Below are 15,598 nucleotides of genomic sequence, written 5' to 3' on the forward strand. Positions count from 1 at the left end.
TAAATGAACATTTTCCAGAGATGGAAGATGGAGCAACATGTTTTAATGATTAGTTATTTTTGGAATTGAGTGTTTATTTTTCTTCTCATTCAGAACTTCATGCTGCAGTTTGTCATCGTAACCTTAAGTCTAAGCTGAAGAAGAAGTTCCAGTGTGTGTTTGAGGGCATCGCTAAAGCAGGAAACCCAACCCTCCTGAATCAGATCTACACAGAGCTCTACATCACAGAGGGAGGGACTGCAGAGGTCAATGATGAACATGAGGTCAGACAGATTGAAACAGCATCCAGGAAACCAGACAGACCAGAAACAACCATCAGACAAGAAGACATCTTTAAAGCCTCACCTGGAAGAGATGAACCAATCAGAACAGTGCTGACAAAGGGAGTGGCTGGCATTGGGAAAACAGTCTTAACACAGAAATACAGCCTGGACTGGGCTGAAGACAAAGCCAACCAGGACATCCAGTTCATCTTTCCATTCACTTTCAGAGAGCTGAATGTGCTGAAAGAGGAAAAGTTCAGCTTGGTGGGACTTGTTCATCGCTTCTTTACTGAAACCAAAGAAGCAGGAATCTGCAGCTTTGAAGACTTCCAGGTTGTGTTCATCTTTGATGGTCTGGATGAGTGTCGACTTCCTCTGGACTTCCACAAAACTACAATCCTAACTGACCCTAGAAAGTCCACCTCAGTGGATGTGCTGCTGACAAACCTCATCAGGGGGAAACTGCTTCCCTCTGCTCGCCTCTGGATAACCACACGACCTGCAGCAGCCAATCAGATCCCTCCTGACTGTGTTGGCATGGTGACAGAGGTCAGAGGGTTCACTGACCCACAGAAGGAGGAGTACTTCAGGAAGAGATTCAGAGATGAGGAGCAGGCCAGCAGGATCATCTCCCACATCAAGACATCACGAAGCCTCCACATCATGTGCCACATCCCAGTCTTCTGCTGGATCACTGCTACAGTTCTGGAGGATGTGCTGGAAACCAGAGAGGGAGGACAGCTGCCCAAGACCCTGACTGAGATGTACATCCACTTCCTGGTGGTTCAGGCCAAAGTGAAGAAGGTCAAGTATGATGGAGGAGCTGAGACAGATCCACACTGGAGTCCAGAGAGCAGGAAGATGATGAAGTCTCTCGGAAAACTGGCTTTTGATCAGCTGCAGAAAGGAAACCTGATCTTCTATGAATCAGACCTGACAGAGTGTGGCATCGATATCAGAGCAGCCTCAGTGTACTCAGGAGTGCTCACACAGATCTTTAAAGAGGAGAGCGGACTGTACCAGGACAAGGTGTTCTGCTTCATCCATCTGAGTGTTCAGGAGTTTCTGGCTGCTCTTCATGTCCATCGGACCTTCATCAACTCTGGACTCAATCTGCTGGAAGAACAACAAACAACCTCTACATGGTCTAAAATATTTAACAAACTAAAACTTCAATCTCTCCACCAGAGTGCTGTGAACAAGGCCTTACAGAGTCCAAATGGACACCTGGACTTGTTCCTCCGCTTCCTCTTGGGTCTTTCCCTGCAGACCAATCAGACTCTCCTACGAGGTCTGCTGACACAGACAGGAAGTAACTCACAGACCAATCAGGAAACAGTCCAGTACATCAAGGAGAAGCTCAGTGAGAATCTGTCTGCAGAGAAAAGCATCAATCTGATCCACTGTCTGAATGAACTGAATGATCGTTCTCTAGTGGAGGAGATCCAACAGTCCCTGAGATCAGGAAGTCTCTCCACAGATAAACTGTCTCCTGCTCAGTGGTCAGCTCTGGTCTTCATCTTACTGTCATCAGAAGAAGATCTGGATGTGTTTGACCTGAAGAAATACTCTGCTTCAGAGGAGGCTCTTCTGAGAATGCTGCCAGTGGTCAAAGCCTCCAACAAAGCTCTGTGAGTAAATCTGTGATCATGTTTATTTTTAAAATGTTGATTAAAAGTGGTCATAGATTTCTTCCACGACAGATCCATGTCCTAAAACCATGAGCCAGCGTAGTTGTATAGTATAAAAGAAAAAAGGAGAACTTTGGACCACAATATTGTAACTTGAATGAACTTTTGATACAGCCTTTAAACATAAAATTTATGAACAGAATCGGTGACAAAGGGCAGCCCTGGTGGAGCCCATCACCCACCGGACTTATTACTATCCAACGTATTGCCGGCTTGGTTGTAAAAGGATCGAATGGCCCGTAGCAATGGCCATAAAATGTTTCTCAGTTTTATTATTTTCAGTCACATCTGTTTTTGATTATTAATTGAATTTTTTAAAATTCAGGCTTTTTATTTATACAGAACATCATATTTTCTTATGTCTTGTATTGATTCTGAAGGAATAGTTTTCATCAGTATCGCAGATACCAGCCTGAATTTTACTTTGTATTGGATCAGAAAGGAAATCAGTGGCATCACACATCACTTACAGCAACTTCAGTACCACTCCATTTTAATAAACTGGGGGGAGGTTCACTAAGATTCAGTATGAGATAAAGAATTATTTTTAACTGTAAGGTTGGAGAAATCTGTTGTTGGAAATTGGAAGAACAGGTCATCTTAAAAATCACTGCATTGTAGTTTTATTCAGGCCCCTTCAATCTGTGATCGCTGTTGCTTTGCATTGTAAATGCTACTATTACAAAAGTCACAAATATTAGTGTATGTGTGTGTTGTTGGGTAATAAACCAAAAGAACAGAATCTACCAGCACCTCACTGATTTCTGCTTAAAAACAATAAAAAAGCAATAAAGCTCTGATTTGTTTGGTTGATCTTGTCTCCCTTCCCGCTTGATTTCAGACTGAGTGGCTGTAACCTGTCAGACAGAAGCTGTGAAGCTCTGTCCTCAGTCCTGAGCTCCCAGTCCTCCCATCTGACAGAGCTGGATCTGGGTAACAACAACCTGCAGGATTCAGGAGTGAAGCTTCTGTCTGCTGGGATAAAGAGCCAATACTGCAAACTGGAAACGCTGAGGTCAGATCAAGCAATATCGATTTTTTTTTTCATCAATTAACATCATTTAATCAATTTCATTTGGAAAAAATTAACATTGTGTGTATGTTTTTTTTTTAAAGAATCCATCCAAATCACAGTAAACTGCCACATTTGTCTTTTGTAACATGAGGCAATAAGGATTCCAGCATGTCCTGGAAACATACATGCCAACCCTCCCGATTTTTCCGGGAGAATCCTGAGTTTCAGTGCCCCTCCCAAAAATCTCCCGGAGCCACCATTCTCCTGTATTTCTCCTGATTTTCCACCCGGAAAACAAAATAGAAAAACCATATCCCAGAATTCATAGCGCGGCCCAGCCAATTCCAGTTTCCAACAATGGCTGCAGCTACTTAGTTTTAATATTGCTCTTATTACTCTTTCTGGGTCACAAAATAAACTTTTAACATGTTTTCAGGCGAAAATGTCGTATGTTTTGTTCTTTTAATGAATCCATGCAAGTGACAGTAAACTGCCACATTTGTCTTTTGTAACATGAGGCAATAAGGATTCCAGCATGTCCTGAAACAGTGTTGAAATACTGTAAATGTAGTAGCTCCTCATGGCACCATGAATATACTTTAACACAAGTGTTTCATGTCTTCTTGTCATCCTTTCTTCAGACTGAGTGGCTGTAACCTGTCAGACAGAAGCTGTGAAGCTCTGTCCTCAGTCCTGAGCTCCCAGTCCTCCCATCTGACAGAGCTGGATCTGGGTAACAACAACCTGCAGGATTCAGGACTGAAGCTTCTATTTTCTGCAGTGGAAAGTCCAAAGTGTACACTTGGGATTCTCAGGTCAGGATTCAGTCTTTTCTGATGATGATTTTAAAACCTGAGTCAGGTCGATAAATGGCTTACTCATTTACAACAGACATGATTTGTTAAATCACCTTATATATGTGTGCTTAAGTTCTGTGCTGCTCTGATTTATTGCCCGTGCTGTCTTTCAGTTCAGCTTTGTCGAGTCTCTGGTAGGATTTCTTTTACATGACCTGTGTAAAAACAAAACAGGAAACACATTAAGCTGAAGTAAGATGCACAATTTGAAAAATGGGGCACAAATAATGTTGCTGCTTTCTGGAAAGTGCGTCTAAGAAGACCCAATGGAGAAAGTGAAGAGAAAAATCAAAGATTAAGAAGAAGAAAATGGCAGAGGCAGTTTCTCTTGGACTGCCTGCAGATGGGGCGAGACTCTAGAAACAGGGATGATTGGAGAAAATGCAAAGAGGCCATATGATAAACCAGGAGATGAATACTCTGGTGTTCTGGGGATAGTGGGAGTGAGAGGGAGAGATGCCAGTAAATGATTTCAAGGATAAATTTCAGAGAATCAGAGCTAAGAAACCAAAGCAAGTGGGGAACTACAAACATGTGGAAAGACTCATAATTAGGCCAAAGACACATTAAAGCAATTATTACAGGTTTAGAAAACAGGGATGGATATCAAGGAGCTTAGCATGAATTTGCATTGAGGAAAGAATAGCAACGAGCATCAGAGGAAACAGTTAGGAAAACTAAGAGGATGTACTGGCAGGAATACTGCAGTACTTTAGGAAGAACTACACCAGTTCAGAATGTGTGGAGTACAGTAAAGAACATGAATGCAGACAGGAAACAACAGCAGCTGTTGTAAAGTAAATTCTAACTCCTTCATTAAATGCAGCTGGTTGAGTTGAAAACAATGGAGAATGATTGTGTTACGTTGTTTATTCTCTATAGAAATGGAGCAGAAGGAGTGCATGCAGAGCTGGACGTGGGCTGTATATACATGCGTGTATCTGTGTTGTCTGTGAGCAGAGAAAACAAAGCGCTGGAAATGTCCAGTGTATCATAAGCCAGCCAGTCCTGTTACTGCAATTCACTTCTTCACCAGAAAGTGTCACCATCAGGCTTCAACAGCAGTTTCCAGTATTAATAGTATTAATGAGCTACAGGTCGTATGGATGGGAAAATGTAGAGATGCTGGGCAAACAATCTGATCAAATCCACAGTGGGAATAATTGAAGTGATGGCGGCAGATGTGAGAGAACAAAAATGAATCATATTGAAATGTTAAATCAGGAAAATCCTGGAGAAGAGGATAGTTCTAATGTTCAGTTTGTAATGTTGAATTCAACACAGCTCTTAAATGCATAAAAATGACTTCACCTGACGTCAGACTGAGCAATCGGATTAGCTACTGATATTGATTTAACCCTTTAAGACCTACCATAGAACCAAGTCCGCCAGAGCTTATATTATATTTTTACATGGTGTAGAGCCATTTTAGGGAGCATTTCAAGTTGCTATACATCAATACAACCATTACAGCCTAAATTTTAATAATATGTATCTATTAAGTGCATAGTAATTACATAAATTACAAAAAAGTGCAATAAACTACAAAGAAATTGAAAATCTTTTTTTTTTTTTTAACATATATTTCTAGTTAGAGAAATTTAAGAGGCTTATCCCTCAAAACTGTAAATACAAAAAAGTTGCACAAAATAGTTTCCCACCTCAGGAAATTTATTTTGAGTGCCTTCATAGTTTTATTTTTGAAATACACCAATTTTTATATACTGCAGGAAAAACGAAAATAAATATTATACTGCAAATTTGCAAAATAACAGCATATGCATCAAAATAAACTATTTCCAGCAGTGCAATATGAGTCCTAAGCATATGTGGAAGGAAACTAACCTAGGACAAGCTGATGGCATAAGATGTAAGTACAACTCCTCAGGTTTCATATGCAAAAAAAATTATTGCTCTAGCTCACGTGGTTACAGTGCTACCGGGATTTAAAAATAGTTGCGCAAAACGGAGTGTGCCCACTCTGACCAGTTTTAAAGGGTTAAATCAAGAAAATATGGTATTAGCATTAGCTTCCAATTCCTATTCACCTAAAATTAGCATTACCTGCTAATGGCAGTCTACTTAGCATTAACTCCGAAGCTGCAGGCTTGGAAGGTACAGCCGGATGAATCAAGACCAAAAGTGGTCAGCCAGCACCTGGGAGTGCTTCCACCTCCGGCGACTCAGGAGCTCTTCTCTGGGATAAGCCACTTGAGGAAGTGCTCCGTCAGGCCGCCCCATCAGAAAGCAGTTGGCGGTCACTGGATCAGGATCACTGATGTCAGACGGGACATAACCTAGTGGTTTGGAGTTCAAGATGCCCTCCACCTCCACAAGGACCGTGCGGAGGACCTCTTCTTGAAGGGGTTGGGATCCTACTGTAGTGTAGAGTGCCGTCTTGACAGACCTAATCTCCCGCTCCCACACTCCCCCAAAATGAGGAGCCGCTGGTGGATTGAAGTGGAAGACGATCTTATGGGGAGCCAGGAGCTCCTGCAGGTCAGAGGTCATGGCTGCAAAAGCTGCTTGGAGTTCCCTTTCTCCCCCACGGAAGTTGGTCCCTTGGTCCGAGTACAGCTCAGCTGGAGTTCCTCTCCTGGCAATGAAACGTCGAAGTGCCATTAGGAAGGCATCTGTATCGATGGAGGTTAGGACATCAAGGTGAACCGCTCTGATAGTTAGGCACTTAAAGATGATGCCCCACCTCTTCTCCACACGGCGCCCGATTTTGACCTCAAAGGGTCCAAAACAGTCCACACCTGTCGAATAAAAGGCAGGTTTGTAAAGGCGGAGGCGCGCAACTGGCAGGTCCGCCATCTTGGGAACAGTCGGTCGGGCTCTCCATCTGCGGCACTCAAGACAGGTCCTTTGAAAACGCCTAACTGCTTCCCGGCCTCTCTCTTGTGTTTTAAGGGCTTAGAATTCATATCGTGAAGGACCTGCAGATGACGACCCTGACACCGACTGCAGGGTTTCTTGAGGGTACACTGTGCTGCCTGATGGGAGCGAGCGCAACGCCAGCACCTCTTGTTGATCTTTATCCAGTCTGTGAGCTGTTCGCGACTCAGTTTGACGACCTCCTGACACTGACTCAGGTGATGGGCACGGTTATCGCAAAAGGCGCAGTAGGGTGGCTGCCTAGCTGTTTTTGGAGTGGTACCTAGTGACCTGGGTGAGCTCTCTGCACTGTGAAGGACCGCAACAGAGCGTCTGCTTGGTCTGACATCAGGCTTCTCTCTGGTGATCGTTGGGGTGGGCAAGCCGTCATAGTCCTGACACCAGGATTCATACTTTAACCAGGTAGCCAGGTCGTCCAGGGTGTAAGCCTGACCAGAATGGTTGTACATGCACCGACGGAAATCAGCCCACATCAGTAGAATGTAGAATGTCAGATCAGTAGATTTCTTTGAATAAAACAGTGGAGCCGAGCTTTGAGCTCAGTGTGTAACAGTGTGTGTGTGAGAGCCATGTAATGTCCATGTGTGCATGCTGACTGTGCTGCTCTGACCCCCCTCCTCCTTTCAGGGTGGAGCCTGCTGGAGTCCGATGGTTGAGACCAGGTCTGAGGAAGTGTAAGTGTGTTTTTAATGGGATTCATGAAAACAAAGCAGCACACATTCAACCATCTTCATCATGTGAGGAGTCATCATCAAAGTGTCAATCAATGAACAGATGATGGATCAATAACTGCAGCTGGATTGTGTTTGTTCTCTCCATCAGATTCCTGTCAACTCACAATCGACACAAACACAGTGAACACAAAGCTCCAACTGTCTGACAACAACAGGAAGGTGACACGTGTGGAGGAGGTTCAGTCATATCCTGATCATCCAGACAGATTTGATGTTTGTGAACAGCTGCTGTGTAGAAATGGTCTGACTGGTCACTGTTACTGGGAGGTCGAGTGGAGAGGAAGCGTTTATATATCAGTGAGTTACAGAAGCATCAGAAGGAAAGGAGACAGTTATGACTGTTTGTTTGGATGGAATGATCAGTCCTGGAGTCTGAGCTGCTCTGACGATGGTCCTCGTTCTGTCTGGCACAATAACATACAAACATCCATCTCCTCCTCCTCCTCCTCCTCCTCTGTCTCTAACAGAGCAGCAGTGTATGTGGACTGTCCTGCTGGCACTCTGTCCTTCTACAGAGTCTCCTCTGACACTCTGATCCACCTCCACACCTTCAACACCACATTCACTCAAACTCTTTTTCCTGGGTTTTGGTTCTTGTCTCGTGGTGCCTCAGTGTCCCTGTGCTGAGTGGAGTGTAAAGAGTGTCTCCTGTTACAGAAACACTCTGACTGTTGAACAGATAGTTCAGTCTGTACATGTCTGTCTCTTTCACTCACAAACACGTTTTCAGATTCATGGATTCAATCAGTTGATGTTTGAAACTCTTCTAAATGATTCCTTGTAAACTTCTTCAGTCACAAACAAACAGGAAGTGATGTCACATGTGTTCCTGTCCACACAGCAGAATGAGTCTATTGCTGACAGTGATGTACAAACAGAGTGAGCATTTCTGAGGCCCAAAATAAACTGAGTAGTTCACTGAATGAACAATGGACTGTGAGCTCAGTTCCTTCATCATTAGTATGGATTATATATGTATATGTATTATATTAGTATCATATATATCAGGTGCTGCTGCTTTCAGTCATTGTGCAAATGTGCTGTTTGTAAGCTTGTAAAGCTGCAGTCAGCTGAGACTGAAGAAGTCACCTGATCAGTGAGCAAACGTTTCTGAAAACGTCCAGATGAACAGAATCAACCTTTTGGGATCAGCCAGCAATGCAGCATCATTGTTGTTCAGCTTCAGAGGTTTGCAGGAATGAACTGATGACCAGAAACAGCTGCAAAGTCCAAGAAAATACCAGCTGGAGTTCAGCTGCATTTGAAGAAGTCAAAGAAAAGTAAGGATGGCAAAGGGCGACGTTTTCTTCCAAAGAGCTGCAAACATGGTCGACGCCTCATTAGAAGAATCATCTGGACATTTGTGAGGAACTCTAACCAAGAAAGCAACGTCACACAGATCCAACAGACAGTTTCCATGACTGCAAGTGTTGAGTGGAAAAATGCTACATTGCATTATTGCATCCTCTCACCACAGGAGGCGCTGTTGGCACCACTGATTGCTGATCAGCTGTTCTCTGATGATCTGATTGATACTGTGAATAACGGGACTCACTGAACTCTGTGACACAGTGAAGATTACAGAGTTTAACTTCAACATCTGACTGACGTCACACAGACAGAAGGATGAACCAGTGAGGCACAGAACACAGTTACTGGAGATACTGGATCAGCTCCATGTGAACCTCTGATGGAGAAGCTGCTGAGCCAGAGAAACATCAGGACATGACAGCAGCTGCACTTATCTAACAACATGTAGCAGAGCTGATCTATGTTAGAGGATCTATCACAGCAGCTGAAGCCAAAGTCCAACACTGGATACCAGCTGAGCCTGTGCTGAGTGTAGTGTTACAGGAAAAGGGCAGAAACACTGGTAGCTCCCAGTGATGCTGACTGGGGCACAGAGCTGAATGATGCAGCATCAGGACACTGTTTCAGTCTGACTGACAGAGAAACCTGTAGCTGTATCTACATGTGAGGCAGAGGCCACACAAGCAGCTTTCTATGTTTCACAGTGACTGAGATCTTCAGTGGGGGTGGACATGCTCCTGTACAGACCTCTGAGGAGAACCAAGGTGCAGTCAAAGAGTCCAGTCTGTCCTCACAGATGTGAACATGTGCTTTCATCAGGTCTGCTGTCAGCTAGCAGGCTCACATCAGAATCACTGTTCCTGAAAAACACAGTCTGTGTGACATCATCAGTCAGCTGATGGTCCCAGATCTGAATGGTTTCTGTCTCTACTGAGGAAGTCAGAGAATATCACTGAGGTGTGGATCAGGTCTGAGTGAGCTGTGGAGGGACAGCTTTAAACAGTCCACAGGTCTCACGTCCTGCTCAGTCTGGTAGCAGATACCTCGTATTGTTCCAGATGTGCTGACATCAGCAGCAGCACAGCTGTGTGATACCATGAATCTCAGTTATTGATCCAACACACAGTAAATACAAAGATCAGGATTTCTGAGAGTAATCATTATGAGTCTGAACACATGATCACTGAATGTTAGTCTCCACAATAATAAGCTAACACAAGCAAACACAGCTTTCAGCTCTTATTTTGAAACTGGCTTATTTAGAGAGCTGTGATGTGAGCGTGCCTGGCTCTGAGGCACTTGGGTCAGCCTCTGTTGTTTAGAAGTGTTACAGACTGTGAATGACACAGACCTGTCAGTTTCCATGTTTGTCTGTAACACAGCTCAGGGCTCCATGCTGAACGCATCCATCCAGTGTTATTGATCCAGGACTGATACCAGCATTGGGATCAATACTACAACACACAATCACATGTGTCCACGTGATGTGTTTGACCAGCTTTATTCATTAATGACCAATCAGCTTATTTACTGCATCTGAGTCCAGCTTCATTTAAATGATCCAACCATGAAAATGACATCAGTCCTACAGAAGCACTTCATGCTAACAGGAAGTCATTGATTAAGGTGGAATAACACAGAGACACAACCACTCACAGCTAACCTGACCCCACTAACTGCATGTGTTTGGACTGTGGGAGGAAGCCGGAGTACCGGAGAGGACGCACACAAACACGGGAGAACATGAAGCTCTGAAACAAAGATGGTGGATTTGACCTCAGGACCAGGCGGGGTTACGGGGGCCATGACCCCCCAATAATAGATCCAGCTACACTGAAACTGTCAATTTCATTTACTTTTCCTGTTTTAAAGCTATCAGGCTGCTTTGTGGCTCACTCAATACTAAACTAAGATACTTTCAGTGTGAATCATTTGCAGGAACACAGGCAGGATTTAAAGTGCAGAACTTTACAGTCTCTGTCTCAAAGTTGGTCTGAACATGCTAACAGCTCTTTGTTTTTTTCAGTTTTCACTGGTTTGATGTAATGAAAGAAATTTTAAAGAAGCAGACGATTGTTGTTATTTTAGTTCTATAGTTTCATAAATCGTGGTGTGGATCTAAGTCAACATTCAGAATAAATAAGATAATACAGCACTTTGATGGTTGCCTTTGTATTTTCCCAGCAGTGCTCAGGTTGGTTCTCGGCTACATTTACATACAGATGTTAATGTGTTCAGCAGCTGGACTCATCTGAGGAAGGAACATTGGAAAGGTGCTCAGTGCACAACTGCATCACTAATTTTATGTAAGACCCTGTGTTTTATTGTATTTATATATTTGTAACATTTGACTCAAACACTTTTGGGAAGGATGAAAATGTTTTCAGGAGGAAGTTTTTCCTTCTGTCCGACTGCAGTACACACAACACTGCGTCTCCCCCCATTATCACACTTCCTCAGGCTGGTGATGAGCGCCCCCTGGTGTCAGTGTTGATGACGTCATGCACAGTGAAACATAAACAGTGTCTGTTAATAAAAAATCATGTGTCCATCCTCATGTTTGCATCATGTTTCTGTAAAATCATCAGCTGTTTCTGAACCTTCTTCATTGTTTGACTCATTCCAACAGCTGTGAGCTGTGATGGAGTCAGAGCAGCTTCATCACTGATGTTCAGGTGAAGCTGAACTTAATAAACTGTAGAAATGATCAGGATTCAGGCTGGATGTGTAAAACACTTCTGTGTGAGGTCGCAGTGCTTCATATGTGTGTGTGGGCTGAAGCACACACGTGTGAGTCCTCAGAGGTTTCACACACATCACTGCACACACTTATAATCCTAGTTTAAGCTTGTGGATCATATCGGACACATCAGCAGCTCTTTGGAGACAAAGATTTGAGATTTAAGATGAGTCATAGTCTTTCTATCCATGGTAGCTTCCACTGCTGAGGCTCGGGAAACATGAAGAGGATAATTAAGAGCAAGCATCAGCTCTGTCTCATCTAACTACACAGTATTATGATCATGCACTTATGTCTCAAACTAAGACACAATGAGACAAAATGAGTTCTGTGAGTCTTTAGATTATCAGTAAATTCTGGTGACAGTTTGACGCTCAGTGGAGCCATTTTTGGTTTGTGATGAGTGTTTTGTGAGCTTCTGTTTTGTGAATCGCTCTTTGTAATTTAGAAGATGGTGCAGAAATGTGCGCGCCCTTATCTGAGAGGACACGGAGAGAGTGTCGCAGACTCGAGGTGAGGAGATAAACCTCGGAGCTGGACGGCCTGCACGTTACCCATGTGCATCTTTTCAGTGACATCAAGTGAACCCATAATAAGCATTTCTATGTCTTAGACATCATGTCCATTTCTAATGAGAGATTATTTTTAAATGAGGGAAACCTGGTCTAACAACACGCTTACAACAGAGCTAAAGGTTCACCACAGTGAGACGGTGGGACTCTGATAAGAACTGAAACACTGTGTATGAACAGCTGAGACAAAACTATATATAAACACTCATTTATTCCAGTTTAGTTTACAATGATTTTAAAGTAATGTGGAACGATTCATGTTCATGAGCTGTTACAAACACAACTATTGATTTGTCTATATATGGTCGGACTACAAGGCTCGTGTTGAGGCTCTTGGAATAATGTGTGAATTACAGCAAGAAATGATGGTTTTCCATTTTACCAAAGTGGAATAAAATCACCACAGCAAAGAAATCATGTTATTGTCTGCAGCTAAAATATATGGTGAACATGGTTTTATAATAATGTGCAAACACAACCTCACTCTGCTCTATACGAGGAGCCAACCACAGCTGTCCGGGTCTTCATCCACCACCTCCACCATCTTTGCTCATCATCATTCACTTAATTGCTGATTGGTTTAAATCAAACTCCATTACAGGTTCAACTCCATTATATAACAGCATGTTGACTTTGGATCTGGTGTGCAGTGCCACCTTAAAAGATGAGGAAACTAAGAGATTACAAAAAAGAAGTGGAGGAGTTAAAGAGCTGCAGCAGATTAACAGTTTCTGACAGTCATGTGTTAGAAATAGGACGATTAGATGAGCTGAGGGATCCATCTACTGCTCAGTGAAGCCTCATCAGAAACAGTCTCAGTGGAAGGATGGCTCTATTGTTAAGGAAGGACACAGGCAGAAAGACTGGCGTCTGTCACACAGGAACTGGACTGAAAATCAGCTGCACATATTCATCAGTATGTGCAAACATATTATAGGTGTGGAATTCAGGACAGTACCATCAGAAGTTGATCCACTGTGCAAATGTCTGATTGGCAGTGGCTTCATTTTTCACTATGAACAAACTGCTAATGCAGCATCACAGGACGTCAGCCATGGATTGGCCTCCCCAGACCTCAACATTACTGAAACATCTTAACAGAGGATGGAAACAAAGGGAACCAACATCCAAGAAAAGAGCTGCTGCTGAAAACTTCCTCACAGAAAACACAAACAAGCTTGACTAAGAGACTCCAGGCTGTGCTGAATTATAAAGGTGGACTGACCTCCAGGGTCCTTAGTATCATATAAGCTCAGTTTGTGTCTTATATACTTTCCATTTATATAACAAAATATATAGAAAGGAGGGTGGTTTAAGATGTGTGTAGAGTTTTATTCATTATCTTTAGACAAACAAAGAAAGCACCATCCATTCGTCTCCAGTCTGTATGAAAAACAGGGGAAAGGTCAAATTAAAACTTTGAAATTCCTTTCACAATAAATCCATAAATAAACAAAATAAAACACAGAAAAGTGTTTAAACCCACTTTTCCATGAAGCTGTCAATAGGAAATGTTCCAGTAAACATGTCTGTGTTTCTGCTGTTTTCCTTTCATGCGTCCACAGCTGACAGGTAACCCTATTGGAGTCGCCATAGTGACGGGTGGCGTCTCAGCTTCAGCGTGTTGATGGGCACAGCCATGGTTACCACAGCTGGAGTTGGTGTACGGCGAGCTGTGAGAGGACAGAGATGGAGAACGCACATTTAACTCTTTAACAGGAGATACGTTACGACTAACAGACGACTGCTGTCTACATGATGTCTTTGCAGCCCTTATGCTACATGTTACACAACTTTCCTTCATGCCAACAAGACTGAGGTGCCACATAGTCGACACATACAGCTGATTATGATGCATGTTTTACTATTGCTATGTTCACATCATCTGCTTGGCTTTATTACTGAAAGCCTGGAGATCCTCTGACGTGTGCATGGCTGATGTGAAGTATGATTAGTCCTACATGACATCAACAACAGAGGCAATGAAAGCTTTGTTGTTAACAGGTTGTAGGTAAAGTCAAATGTCTACTTCTACACTTGTGTTGGGTAAAGTTCTTCTCACTGCAGCAGATTTATATCTGTGCTTTCACAGGGCGTGATGTGGAGCTCAGCGCTGAGGTGCAGGTCTCCTTGGAGACGGCATCCTGGCTGAAATATTATCATGCTTCCAAAACATTTCAGCTTTTATTTTGAAAGAAACAAGACTTGAAAACGAATCCCCTTCTTCCTCTTTGTCTTTGTTCTTCAGAGGAGTGTCACCTGGACAAACTCAGGGCTGTTCTAGAGCCTTTGTTATTATTTGACTCCATAGAAATAAAACTGAATCGAATCAAACAAAAACTCCCAAACAGCTAAAACACTTTGCTTTATTCTCTTTTTTAACAAATACGTTGAAGTCCATCCACAACAACACAGCTGAGATCTCCTTTGTAATCAAGTGTTTCCATCCTTTGTACAGATCTGCATACAAAACAATCATTTACGTCCCACAGAAGTCTAGTTACACGTAACTATACAAGAACTGGTGAATGACAGAAACATGAGACACATGATCACAGGTGATAACAAAAAGAGAAAGAATTCATGTGTTAGTGATGTTTTTCAGCCCTGATGGCTCATGTTGGAGAAACAAGCTGAGGTACGTGGAAAGTTCACACACACACAAGTGGGCGTGAGCGCACACACAGAGAGAAACACAACTGAAGCATCTGTTTGCTGTTTCTGCTTTCATCATCTCTGCTGCTGTGTCAGGCTGGGGTCTCTCAGTGACGTGGTTGAGGTGAAGTATGACGAGTATCCCTGATTCAGTCCATCGAGACAAAGGGCAAAGAAAGCTGTTGTTAACAAACTCTATGGTGATGTGGCATTTAGCTCTGACTCTACGCTCTGCTGAATCCTTTGAACCTGCTGATCAGTAAAGCTCTACGTGCTGCAGCAGATTGACCTCATCTGTGTTCACAGGTGTGGACCTCAGCGCTGAGGTGCAGGAGACTTTCATTCAGTTCTCCCTGCAAACAGCATCCAGCCTGGAAATACTGTCATCTTTCCCACAAATGCTGCTCTTATCTCAGAGAAGAAGTCTGATGTAAATAACTGCAATCAACAGTGATGTTCTGCACAGATCACTTTTCCATTTTGCTCTCTAGATGAGTCCCAGCTGCCTGACCTTGTGTCCAGGTGATCGTCTCACTGAGGAGCTTTTGTTCTGAAAATCTCATGTCCATCACCTGTTTCCTTTTTACTATCTCTGCTCTTTCTTTATTCACAATGCTCATAATATCACACAATTATATTCATCACCTGCATGTTTTTATCCAGCTGCTGTTAGAACCAAACAAAAAAAAAGGATGAAAAGCCTGAAATCCTTTGATTTATTACATTTGAAACAAATATGAGAGCATCCCTAACAGCACAGCTGAGACCTTTGTTTTAATCAAGCCTTTGTATCGACACACTTGTAAAGATTCATATACAAAACATAATAGAATAAATCAATATAAAATACACATAATCACAA

General features: G+C 42.9%; 3 protein-coding genes across 4 annotated transcripts in view; 2 read left to right on the forward strand and 1 right to left on the reverse strand.

Moving 5' to 3' along the window:
• Window positions 1–5,117, forward strand: part of LOC309702426 (protein NLRC3-like) — a 34,533-nt gene extending 29,416 nt beyond the window's left edge. Inside the window, exons 6-9 of the mRNA XM_082527144.1 lie at window positions 94–1,894; window positions 2,796–2,969; window positions 3,611–3,784; window positions 4,709–5,117. Of these exons, the coding sequence (XP_082383270.1) occupies window positions 94–1,894; window positions 2,796–2,969; window positions 3,611–3,784; window positions 4,709–4,823 (2,264 nt within the window). The 3' untranslated portion in view covers window positions 4,824–5,117. The remainder of the gene's footprint in view (window positions 1–93; window positions 1,895–2,795; window positions 2,970–3,610; window positions 3,785–4,708) is intronic.
• Window positions 1–15,598, forward strand: part of LOC309702293 (uncharacterized protein) — a 202,675-nt gene that overhangs the window by 146,310 nt on the left and 40,767 nt on the right. The gene's annotated exons all lie outside the window — the stretch shown is intronic.
• Window positions 1–15,598, reverse strand: part of LOC309702391 (uncharacterized protein) — a 132,638-nt gene that overhangs the window by 40,322 nt on the left and 76,718 nt on the right. The gene's annotated exons all lie outside the window — the stretch shown is intronic.

This window comes from Aulonocara stuartgranti (genome assembly GCF_965226115.1).
Source record: "Aulonocara stuartgranti genome assembly, chromosome: 3".
In the NCBI taxonomy this organism is placed as follows: domain Eukaryota; kingdom Metazoa; phylum Chordata; class Actinopteri; order Cichliformes; family Cichlidae; genus Aulonocara; species Aulonocara stuartgranti.